We start from the raw sequence: 13,356 nt of genomic DNA on the forward strand, positions 1-13,356 counted from the left end.
CTATGCACAGTCATAACCCCAGGAGCCTCAGCCACTACCGTCTTTGGGGTACATCTCTAAATGAAGTTTTATTTCCCTAGCTTTGCTCCCTCTGGGGAACAGTGTAACATAATTCCACCCAACAGAGTATTGACTCTAAAAGGGATTATTTCTGCTCGGAATCAGGAGCCGTGCTGGATAATGTAGCAGTCCGTTTAGCTGGCAATGTCATAATGTAGAACATTTGACAGAGAGAAAATGTAGAGTATCACAAGCTTGTTTCACAGAGGGAGAGAGAGTAGGATGATAGATTTCCAACATGTGTGGCTTCTTTTGATTCCAACATGCGTGGAAATTCAGATTATTCTATTTCTTACAATGTCTTGGTCTTTTTTCTCTTTTCCAACATGGCTGCTTTGAAACCCAAACCCAAACAATATATACAGTATACTGTATTGTAGATACATTGTCTCCTTCCCTTGTTACACATTCGCTTCCCAGATAAGCTGATGATGTGATGAAGAGATATAGTTTTGGGATATCGTGATGAAGAGATATCGTGTCTGTTTTGCATAAAGTCTCAGTGTATCCTAAAGCATGGTCCTTTCATATCCTCCATTATATAAACAGAGAACTAGTTGACAGAGCACAGAGGGAAGAGAAGAAAGGAAGCCTGAGGGCAAAAGACACTGACATACTTCTTCCTCCATTGCTCTCTCTCTTTCTCTTGTTTTTGTCAAACTCTAAATCCACGCCGTTCCTCCGCTTTGAGTTCTTTTAGCGTTCTCTAGTAACCTTTCACAGCTTTCCTGGAGCTTTCTCACCAGACTGTCCAGGTTTTGATTGCTTGGAATCAATCCCTCACTAAACAGGCAAACAAGTAAAGGAACCTGTATTTTGCAAAACAAATATTTTGTTACTGTGTGGACACTTATTTTATTTATTTATTTGTTTTTAGTCACTTCACAATTAGACAAAGGAAAGTAGATCAGTAATTACTAAAATCAGGTAGCATACAGGTACATGGTGTAACACTGTCCATTCACCTATAGGTCTTTGTCAGGTACCTACACCTTATAATACACCATGGCTAGCCTACAAAAGCTAGTTTGGTAAAAACTCAAGTCTACAAATGACTCAATTACTTGATGAGTGAATGATGTATTTTTCCTATTTTTCCCTCTTTAAAATTGGACAGACACTCACCCTTCACTACTTTAGTCCTATATTTCAATTATGAATAATTTCCCCTCTCTTTTTTTTCTTTTCCTCAGCTATCGGAAGAACACTCATCCCGCGCTACTTCAGCACGGTGTTTGAGGGCGGAGTCACTGACCTGTACTACATCCTCAAACACTCCAAGGAGTCTTTCCACAACTCCTGCATCACTGTGGACTGTGATCAGTGCACCATGGTCACACAGTATGGGAAACCAATGTTTACAAAGGTAAGAACTGTAATCCTAACCCAGCGGCTGCCGCTGATTAGCTGAATACCCGGGGCGCAAGGTGGTTGGCGTTGTCAACAAAGCAGCATGACAGAAATATGATGCCAAGTTTTGAACTAACGGTAGTTTCTTTGAGGAGATATATAAAGCGGTCTGTGCATTTGAACAACAGTATAAATACACCTATTTCACTTTTGCAACCACTGCTGCACATGCTGCCACTATTTTTAACAGATTAGATTATACTATTTAGAACGAGCAGCCAGCTCATGAACGAACGAGTGCACCAGGGAGAACGGTCGTCACTAGTTACCACAGCTACAAAGTCATAAAGTGCAACTATTTCTATTATTTATCTTCTTAAAATGTGATTTTAAACCTAACCTTGACCCTAACATTAACCACACTGTTAACCGAATGCCTAACCTTAAATTAAGACCAAAAACCGCAATTTTGTTTATATGAATTTGTACAATATAGATAATGACTTTGTGCCTGTGGGAACTAGTGGAAACCAGGGAGAACGCAACAAGCATTCAGATGTAATAAGTGAAAACACATGATCTAACTCGGGATAGCTAGCTAACATAATGTCACAAAGCATGATGTGCTAGCCAGTTAACTTTCATAACTTCGTATTTCCGAGTTAGTCAGATATTAGTTTAGAAAGACTTGAAATTGGCATGGGAGCCAGCAAACTACCAGCTATCAAAGGTAGATAACTGGTTAATTTGACCAAAAAATCTAACTATTTCTCAAACTATTTCTCAATGTTAATCAAAATAACTGTAGCTGGCTAATTAATTTGATCATGCTTTGTGATACACACGGTTTTATGCTGTTTTAGTCCACACAACATGTTGCCCTGTCACCTACAGTAGAACCTTATGAACAACATGGGGGTAAACTAAACTGGCCATGCATTTTTGTCCTACCAGATCCGCAATGAGAAGGTTCAAGCTAGTGTATCCCTCTGTCCTTCGACTCTTGTTGGATGTAGTTGTCCGGTTTATCAGGTCCCAGGCTTCCATGACTGTTATGATTATTTATTTACAAGTTAATTACAATTTGCTTTTTGCTTTAGCGCCATCTGTACCTGATAGCAGATCTAGTCTCAAGTTCAGAAGTAAACCGTCTGGCGCGAGAGAGTCATTGGGAGGAGACTAGATCAGACCCAGAAGTTCTGACTGAACAGACGCACATTTGAGCTCCCCAAGACGGTCCATTTACATTGTACAGTTATAATTTATGCTATGATATCCTGCAATTTCATTGGGGCAGTTCCTCCTCATAGCAAATAGCTGGCAAAAAAGTCCAAGCAATGTTTGCACGGCCTGTCAACGGAGGTGGAGATGCTGCAGCTGACAGTCACTGAACAGCTTGTTTTGAACAATATATTTTTGAAACAGGAAAATATACACATTTACCGCACTTTTATGAGCATTTAAAACATAATCCATGAATTATAAAATATACACTGCTTAAAAAAATAAAGGGAACACTTAAACAACACAATGTAACTCCAAGTCAATCACACTTCTGTGAAATCAAACTGTCCTCTTAGGAAGCAACACTGATTGACAATACATTTCACATGCTGTTGTGCAAATGGAATAGACAACAGGTGGAAATTATAGGCAATTAGCAAGACACCCCCAATAAAGGACTGGTTTTGCAGGTGGTGACCACAGACCACTTCTCAGTTCCTATGCTTCCTGGCTGATGTTTTGGTCACTTTTGAATGCTGGCGGTGCTTTCACTCTAGTGGTAGCATGAGACGGAGTCTACAACCCACACAAGTGGCTCAGGTAGTGCAGCTCATCCAGGATGGCACATCAATGCGAGCTGTGGCAAGAAGGTTTGCTGTGTCTGTCAGCGTAGTGTCCAGAGCATGGAGGCGCTACCAGGAGACAGGCCAGTACATCAGGAGACGTGGAGGAGGCCGTAGAAGGGCAACAACCCAGCAGCAGGACTGCTACCTCCGCCTTTGTGCAAGGAGGAGCAGGAGGAGCACTGCCAGAGCCCTGCAAAATGACCTCCAGCAGGCCACAAATGTGCATGTGTCTGCTCAAACGGTCAGAAACAGACTCCATGAGGGTGGTATGAGGGCCCGACGTCCACAGGTGGGGGTTGTGCTTACAGCCCAACACCGTGCAGGACGTTTGGCATTTGCCAGAGAACACCAAGATTGGCAAATTCGCCACTGGCGCCCTGTGCTCTTCACAGATGAAAGCAGGTTCACACTGAGCACATGTGACAGACGTGACAGAGTCTGGAGACGCCGTGGAGAACGTTCTGCTGCCTGCAACATCCTCCAGCATGACCGGTTTGGCGGTGGGTCAGTCATGGTGTGGGGTGGCATTTCTTTGGGGGGCTGCATAGCCCTCCATGTGCTCGCCAGAGGTAGCCTGACTGCCATTAGGTACCGAGATGAGATCCTCAGACCCCTTGTGAGACCATATGCTGTTGCGGTTGACCCTGGGTTCCTCCTAATGCAAGACAATGCTAGACCTCATGTGGCTGGAGTGTGTCAGCAGTTCCTGCAAGAGGAAGGCATTGATGCTATGGACTGGCCCGCCCGTTCCCCAGACCTGAATCCAATTGAGCACATCTGGGACATCATGTCTCGCTCCATCCACCAACGCCACGTTGCACCACAGACTGTCCAGGAGTTGGCGGATGCTTTAGTCCAGGTCTGGGAGGAGATCCCTCAGGAGACCATCCGCCACCTCATCAAGGAGCATGCCCAAGCGTTGTAGGGAGGTCATACAGGCACGTGGAGGCCACACACACTACTGAGCCTCATTTTGACTTGTTTTAAGGACATTACATCAAAGTTGGATCAGCCTGTAGTGTGGTTTTCCACTTTAATTTTGAGGGTGACTCCAAATCCAGACCTCCATGGGTTGATAAATTTGATTTCCATTGATAATTTATGTGTGATTTTGTTGTCAGCACATTCAACTATGTAAAGAAAAGAGTATTTAATAAGATTATTTCATTCATTCAGATCTAGGATGTGTTATTTTAGTGTTCCCTTTATTTTTTTGAGCAGTGTATATACAGTATATACAGTTGAAGTCGGAAGTTTACATACACCTTAGCCAAATACATTTAAACTCAGTTTTTCACAATTCCTGACATTTAATCCTAGTAAATATTCCCTGTTTTAGGTCAGTTAGGATCACCACTTTATTTTAAGAATGTGAAAAGTCAGAATAATAGTAGAGAGAATTATTTATTTCAGCTCTTATGTCTTTCATCACATTCCCAGTGGGTCAGAAGTTTACATACACTCAATTAGTATTTGGTAGCATTGCCTTTAAATTGTTGAACTTGTGTCAAACGTTTCGGGTAGCCTTCCACAAGCTTCCCACAATAAGTTGGGTGAATTTTGGCCCATTCCTCCTGACAGAGCTGGTGTAACTGAGTCAGGTTTGTAGGCCTCCTTGCTCGCACACGCTTTTTCAGTTTTGCCCACACATTTTCTATAGTATTGAGGTCAGGGCTTTGTGATGGCCACTCTAATACCTTGACTTTGTTGTCCTTAAGCCATTTTGCCACAACTTTGGAAGTATGCTTGGGGTCATTGTCCATTTGGAAGACCCATTTGCGACCAAGCTTTAACTTCCTGACTGATGTCTTGAGATGTTTCTTCAATATATCCACATCATTTTCCTTTCTCATGATGCCATCTATTTTGTGAAGTGCACCAGTACCTCCTGCAGCAAAGCACCCCCACAACATGATGCTGCCACCCCCGTGCTTCACGGTTGGGATGGTGTTCTTCGGCTTGCAAGCCTTCCCCGTTTTCCTCCAAACATAACGATGGTCATTATGGCCAAACAGTTATATTTTTGTTTCATCAGACCAGAGGACATTTCTCCAAAAAGTACAATCTTTGTCCCCATGTGCAGTTGCAAACCGTAGTCTGGCTTTTTTATGGCGGTTTTGGAGCAGTGGTTTCTTCCTTGCTGAGCGGCCTTTCAGGTTATGTCGATATAGGACTCGTTTTACTGTGGATATAGATACTTTTGTACCTGTTTCCTCCAGCATCTTCACAAGGTCCTTTGCTGTTGTTCTGGGATTGATTTGCACATTTCACACCAAAGTACGTTCATCTCTAGGAGACAGAACGCGTCTCCTTCCTGACGGCTGCGTGGTCCCATGGTGTTTATACTTGCATACTATTGCTTGTACAGATGAACGTGGTACCTTCAGGCGTTTGGAAATTGCTCCCAAGGATGAACCAGACTTGTGGAGGTCTACAATCTTTTTTCTGAGGTCTTGGCTGATTTCTTTTGATTTTCCCTTGATGTCAAGCAAAGAGGCACTGAGTCTGAAGGTAGACCTTGAAATACATCCACAGGTACACCTCCAATTGACTCAAATGATGTCAATTAGCCTATCAGAAGCTTCTAAAGCCATGACATAATTTTCTGGAATTTTCCAAGCTGTTTAAAGGCACAGTCAACTTAGTGTATGTAAACTTCTGACCCACTGGAATTGTGATACAGTGAATTGTAAGTGAAATAATCTGTCTGTAAACAATTGTTGGAAAAATTACTTGTGTCACGCACAAAGTAGATGTCCTAACCGACTTGCCAAAACTATAGTTTGTTAACAAGAAAATTGTGGAGTGGTTGAAAAACTAGTTTTAATGACTCCAACCTAAGTGTATGTAAACTTCCAACTTCCACTGTATATCTACAGTATTTTTTAACAAAAAAATATATACAGTACCAGTCAAATGTTTGGACACACCTATTCATTCCAGGGTTTTTCTTTATTTTTACTATTTTCTACATTGTAGAATAATAGTGAAGACATCAAAACTATGAAATAACACATATGGAATCATGTAGTAACCAAAAAAGTGTTAAACAAATCAAAATATCATTTTATATTTGAGATACTTCAAAGTAACCACCCTTTGCCTTGATGACAGCTTTGCACACTCTTGGCATTCTCTCAACCAGCTTCATGAGGTAGTCACCTGGAATGCATTTCAATTAACAGGTGTTCCTTGGTAAAAGTTAATTTGTGGAATTTCTTTCTTTCTTAATGCTTTTGAGCCAATCAGTTGTGTTGTGACAAGGTAGGGGTGGTATACAGAAAATAGCCCTATTTGGCAAAAGACCAAGTCCGTATTATGGCAAGAACAGCTCAAATAAGCAAAGAGAAACGACAGTCCATCATTACTTTAAGACATGAAGGTCAGTCAATCCGGAAGATTTCAGGAACTTTGAACGTTTCTTCAAGTGCAGTCACAAAAACATCAAGCGCTATGATGAAACTGGCTCTCATGAGGACCGCCACAGGAAAGGAAGACCCAGAGTTACCTCTGCTGCAGAGGATAAGTTCATTAGAGTTAACTGCACCTCAGATTGCAGCCCAAATAAATGCTTCACAGAGTTCAAGTAACAGACATATCTCAACATCTGTTCAGAGGAGACTGCATGAATCAGGCCTTCATAGTCGAATTTCTGCAAAGAAACCACTACTAAAGTACACCAATAACAAGAAGAGACTTGCTTGGGCCAAGAAACACGAGCAATGGACATTAGACCAGTGGAAATCTGTCCTTTGGTCTGATGAGTCCAAATTTGAGATTTTTGGTTCCAACCGCCGTGTCTTTGTGAGACGCAGAGTAGATGAACGGATGATCTCTGCATGTGTGGTTCCCACTGTGAAGCATGGAGGAGGAGGTGTGATGGTGTGGGGGTGCTTTGCTGGTGTCACTGTCAGTGATTTATTTAGAATTCAAGGCACACTTAACCAGCAGGGCTACCACAGCATTCTGCAGCGATACGCCATCCCATCTGGTTTGGGCTTAGTGGGACTATCATTTGTTTTTCAACAGGACAATGACCCAAAACACACCTCCAGGCTGTGTAAGGGCTATTTTACCAAGGAGAGTGATGAAGTTCTGCATCAGATGACCTGGCCTCCACAATCACCCGACCTCAACCCAATTGACATGGTTTGGGATGATTTGGACCGCAGAGTGAAGGAAAAGCAGCCAACAAGTGCTCAGTAGATGTGGGAACTCCTTCAAGACTGTTGGAAAAGCATTCCTCATGAAGCTGGTTGAGAGAATGCAAATCAAGGCAAAGGGTGGCTACTTTGAAGAATCTCAAATATAAAATATATTTTGATTTGTTTAACACTTTTTTGGTTACTTCATGATTCCGTATGTGTTATTTCATAGTTTTGATGCCTTCACTATTATTCTGCAATGTAGAAAATTGTAAAAAAAAAAAAAAAAAAAAAAAAAAAAAACTTGAATGAGTAGGTGTGTTCACACTTTTTACTGGTACTGTGTGTATGTGTGTGTGTATATATATATATATATATATGTGTGTGTGTGTATATATATTGTTTTTACCAGTCACAAGTTAATAATTTTTTTAAATTACCAATCACAAGTGGGCCGCCGCCCCTAACGCCCAAATGGGCGGGCCGCCCCTGTCCTAACCCCTGTAATATATGCATGGCTGTCACTGTAACTTATGCAAGGCTGTATACAATTAAAAACAAAAAACAAGTTTTTAAGTGAGAATAGGCATTGGTCTGAAGCCGAAAAAGAAAGGAAATTCACAGCACCACAATGCCTGTTCCACCCATGCTCTACCAAGGTTTTCCAGCACACAGCTTTGACCTACTACAGTAGCTATGCTGGTATTGTACTTCAAACTATGTGTAGGCAGGTTGCTTAGGATTCAAACCTTCTCAAACAGCCTAATTCATACTCTTAGAGATGCTTCCACAATAATGTGATTTGTATCGCATACAAGGTAAAGTATTGGATTCTTCACACACCACAGTAAGACATTATCCTGTTACGCTAACATTTCATGCTTTTTTCTTTATTAAATGAAAGGATGCTTTACTTTTATACTTACCAGACCATCAGGCTTGGTTGAGCTGTTTTGTCTTGTAGTAATGTGGTCCTCTGTAGCTCAGCTGGTAGAGCACGGCGCTTGTAACGCCAAGGTAGTGGGTTCGATCCCCGGGACCACCCATACACAAAAATGTATGCACGCATGACTGTAAGTCGCTTTGGATAAAAGCGTCTGCTAAATGGCATATTATTATTATTATTATTTAATGTGGTGCATACCTGTATTTCCTTAAACCTTTATTTCCTTAAACATGAAATTGAACAAATGTAATCATAATAACATACTTTTTTGGTAAGTTGGTGCCCAACATAACAACAGATGGTGGTGTGTTGGACACAGTAGCTCAGATAGATAGAGCCTGTCTGCATGTCTGATTTCTGTAACTGTTAGCTTACTTGTGTAATATTGAATTAAGCTCAGAACCACTTGTGTTTCAAACATGATCCTGTTTTATCAATCGCTGTGCTGAGCAATGGACAGTTCATTACCTCTGACAAAATAATATGTAGCTTAAAGTTATGTTTGTACTTCTTTTTTGCAATAAAGATGGCGACACAACAATAATACACATTTACAATAGGCCTATATCTAAAAATACATACAGCCAAATGATATATATATACAGTGCCTTCGGAAAGTATTCAGACCCCTTGACTTTTTCCACATTTTGTTAGGTTACAGCCTTATTCTAAAATTGATTAAATTGTTTTTTTCCCCATCAGGCCTTTATGGTAGAGTGGCCAGAAGGAAGCCACTCCTCAGTAAAAGGCACATGACAGCCCGCTTGGAGTTTGACAAAAGGCACCTAAAGAAAAATAAATTTTAAAAAACTTGGTCCTGGGGCCCACCCTGGGGGCACATTGTGTTTTTTGCCCTAGCTCTACACAGCTGATTCAAATAATCAAAGCTTGATGATGAATAGGTTATTTGAATCAGCTGTGTAGTGCTAGGGGAAAAAAACACAATGTGGGGTGGGGGGGGGGGGGGGGGCAGGACTGAGTTTGGGAAACTCTGCCCTAGGGATGACGTGCATCTCACGGATGAGGGCAACGACCTCTTCCTTAGGAGTCTGAGCTAGAACGCAGTCTGAGTCCTCCGTTCTAGCAAGATGTACACAGTTGTACCTACCATCACACTCGCTGCCACTTGCCTGCCTCTCCATGAACCCAAATGCTATTTTAAGAGCTACCTAATTCATTTAAATAAGTATGTGTGTTGGTAGGGGGCTGTCAAAACTATATAAACAAAATAATGGTCAAAATATCTCCTCTGGAAGGCAAACGCGCAATATTCTGATCTACAAGCGGTAACTTTAACCATTACGCTATGAATCGTGTTTTTAACACATTAACATCGACAAGAGAATTGAAATGTCTGGAAGCGTTCGTTCCAAAATGATTTTGTTCATTCACTCAGTAGTGATTTCACATTTTATTTCTCTTGCTTGGTTAAAATACAATAGTCTAAAACAGTCAATTAGTTGAAAACAGACACATTTAATTACATAGTTAAAAAGCATTTCCTTTTCTTTTGACCACATGCTGCTGCAGGCGGCAACCTGATCTCATAGCATTTTGTATTATTCTGTATGTAAATACAAGACACTTCAAGACACTTAATTTAGAATGATATGTTTCGTATGGTATGTATTTGTGGATGTCCATCATCCATTTGGCATGATATGTTATGAATTAAAATTCATATGATAGGTTACAAATTGCAATTTGTATGATGTGTTACAAATGTAAATGTGTAAACTATGTTATGAATTTGCAGACATATGATATGTTACGAATTCCAATTTGTTGTAACTAATGTTAGCTAGGTGTCTAACGCTAATGTTAGGTAGGTGGCTAACGTTAGCTAGGCTAGGGGTTAGGGTTAAGGTTAGGAGTGAGGTTAAATGATTAATGTTAGGGGAAGGGTTAGCTAACATGCTAAGTAGTTGCAAAGTAGCTAAAAAGTAGTAAGTAGTTGCGAAGTTGGTAATTAGCTAAAATGCTAAAGTTGATGAGATTTGAACACTCAACTTTTGGGTTGCTAGACATTCGCACCATACGTGCATCCTTTTTTGTGATTTGGCATGTTTTTGAGAAACTTACCCCAGCCGTGATTCATTTCCTCATTGCTTATTGTACAGTATCAGGGCACGCAAAATACACGATTAAGCTCCAAAAACACCTAAATACGTCCTTTTAGAAACGGACATGCTCTCAGTATAGTGATGTGCCTTGATACTGCACAACGAGCAATGTGGAAGTGAAGCGTAGCTGTGATAAGTTTCTCAAAAACAAGCCAAAAGTGTCTGTACCCTTCTATAACATACCATTTACATATAAAATAGAGATTTACTTCAGAAATAGGGAAATTCTAATTTAAGTAACCTTCTGTCTTATGTAACCATACCAAACGTAACATATCATACTAATTTCAGTGTCCCAGATTGTCATTTACTATGTTACGTCTAGGGTATGAGACCAGGTTGGCACACAGAATGTTTTACCCTCTTCAGCCCCTGCCATGACTACTTTGTACTGTATTTGTATGGCTGTCATTGTTACTTATGCAAGGCTGTATACAATGCAAGGCTGTCATTGTGACCAAAACACCAAGATCTTATGTGATTTTATGAAGTTCACTATCGAATTGAAATATTTATTTCAACTTCGTACCTATGCCATAAGAGTCCATAAAATAAAATAAAAACATTTATTACATTATTTTTCTCAAAGCTGAAGAGAAGATACTGCATGTTGGGCTTGTCTCTTAACAGGAGTATCTAGCATTACTTGATTCAGATGGTCAACTGCATTGGAATCTGGTTCTGCAGACTGTCTTTTGAATTTAAAGTGAGGCTCATGCTAGCGAGAATAGCTACAGAAATTCCTTGTGCCATGAATGAACACTGCAGTGAAGCACAACACTGTGATTTTAAGGCTGGCTCAATTTTACCCACAATGCAGTCTTATCATAAAATATAGCCACCATGTTAGGTGTATACCATACACTCTTAGAAAAAAAGGGTTCCAAAAGGGTTCTTCGTCTGTCCCCATAGGAAAACCATTTTTGGTTCCAGGTAGAAACCTTTTTGGTTACAGGTAGAACCCTTTTGGGTTCTATGTAGAACCCTCTGTGGAAAGGGTTCTACATGGAACCTAAAAGTTTTCTACCTGGAACCAAAAATGGTTCTCCGATGGGGACAGCCGAATAACCCTTTTGGAACCTTTTTTTCATTGCAGTGACATTTTCTCAACCAACCACCTAATTTTAACAAAATCAGGAAGGGGAAAAATTAGTTCATTAAAATAAATTCCACTAACAGAGCACGTTCCGGGAGCTTCCATCCAGGCTTCTGGCTCTGGAGCGCTGAATCTCAATGAGCTCTCTACCTCCCTCCCTCTTCCCTCTTCCCTCTCTTCCAACCCCCTCCCTCCATCCCCCCATTCCTTATCCCTGGAGAAATCATTACCCGGCTGCTTCCCTATCCCAGAGGGAAAAGCCCCAGCAATCCCGCTGGGAGTAATCTGGATGTGTAAATCCGATGTATGTGTGCTTGTGTGTATGCATGTGTGCGTGTGAGGCGGGGGTGTCGGTTTTTGGACGATGGTACCCCCTGCTGTACCCCTATGGTGTCCCAGCACCTCCATTCAACACCCAGCAGGTCCTGCTATACCTGGGCTCTGTGGATGTAGCATCGGGGCCAAGGTCCTTGTTACTGTAGCCCAGTGGGCCATCGCTACCTGTGGGGACAGAAGAAAAAGAGCCAGCCTAGTTTATCAGGCACTGATTCTATCTCGCTCTGTTTAATTTTCATTTGTTTATTGAGTAAACTGTTTAAGCAAAAGGCAAATTGAATTGAATTGATATGGTTGATGAATTGGTACATAATAACAGTGTAATAACGGTATATTACAGCCTAATACAATGAACACTTGACCATAGAATATATTTGCTGTTATTAACGGTATTACAGCCTAATACATAATGAATGTATGATGATGTTTTATAATGTAACTACATGTAACAGATGTGTTATTAATGCTCTATTATGCCCTTATTCATAATGAATAATGTGCATATTTCATTAATATTGATATATAAACCTAATCCATTATGAATAAGGCTCTAGACCTACAGTAGCATCTTATACAGTAGAGAATGGTGTGATGCTGTGTTACTCAGAATATGTGGTTGAGATCCCTTAGCTAAGCGAATGTGCACAAGATTTATTACAGACGTCTTAAATCAATGGGGACCCTCCAAGGGGCCTTTCCTTTTTATGGCCAGTGTTTTTATTCACCAGGATTTTCATCCATTGCCTGTACTTTTCATACGGTCCGGTGAAGTGTCGTATTGTAAGACTAAAGGTTTCGTAAAGCCATTTTATTGCTAACGAGTTTTAATAACAAGCCACTTTAGCCAACTGATATCATAGAGGTGTAGTTTTTAATTGTTTCCGTCAAATTTTGGCTTGAATGTTGGCTGTACGGTTTATGTACATATATTATATAATATTCATACATTTCGTCTGGACAATATTTCTGTCCATTTAGGGGACCCCTTTTGGCTCAAGGGTACCCCCAGAGGCAAACGATCCATATAGTTTATTGAACTCCCCTTAAAAGGTTTCATGGTGTTTCCCAATAGAATGTTTCACAATGTGGCCAAAAATATTTTAGCATATGTAGGTCTTTGTGTTAATACCAATGGAAGCGATACAGAATTTAACTTAGCTCTGTAGCCAGTATTGTTAAACTCATACTTTTGCACTGTGGCCGGAGGTCACTAGTATGAGAAGCAGCTGGAATCATTTTCAAACTAGAGTGAAAGCCCTTTCCATTGTCCATTAAACACTTAAGATTCTTTTTAAAAACATTGCTTCTGTCTAATCCGCACTAATCTATCTAAAAACATTCACATTATCGGCCTGAACAGCATCCCGCCAACGACTAACCTTTAGCTCGATAACTATCAGAAAGTAGTTCCGACTCTTAATCCCAATAGTAAGAATAACTCATGAATACA

At 40.7% G+C, this 13,356-nt stretch overlaps 1 protein-coding gene across 2 annotated transcripts in view; it reads left to right on the plus strand.

Moving 5' to 3' along the window:
- The window catches only part of LOC311107824 (LIM domain-binding protein 2-like), a 116,060-nt gene that overhangs the window by 72,681 nt on the left and 30,023 nt on the right, over positions 1-13,356 (plus strand). For both annotated transcript variants that reach the window (XM_084150386.1, XM_084150387.1), the window contains exon 3: positions 1,254-1,426. In XM_084150386.1, coding sequence (XP_084006512.1) covers positions 1,254-1,426 — 173 coding nt within the window. The remainder of the gene's footprint in view (positions 1-1,253; positions 1,427-13,356) is intronic.

This window comes from Coregonus lavaretus (genome assembly GCF_964263955.1).
Source record: "Coregonus lavaretus genome assembly, chromosome: 32".
In the NCBI taxonomy this organism is placed as follows: domain Eukaryota; kingdom Metazoa; phylum Chordata; class Actinopteri; order Salmoniformes; family Salmonidae; genus Coregonus; species Coregonus lavaretus.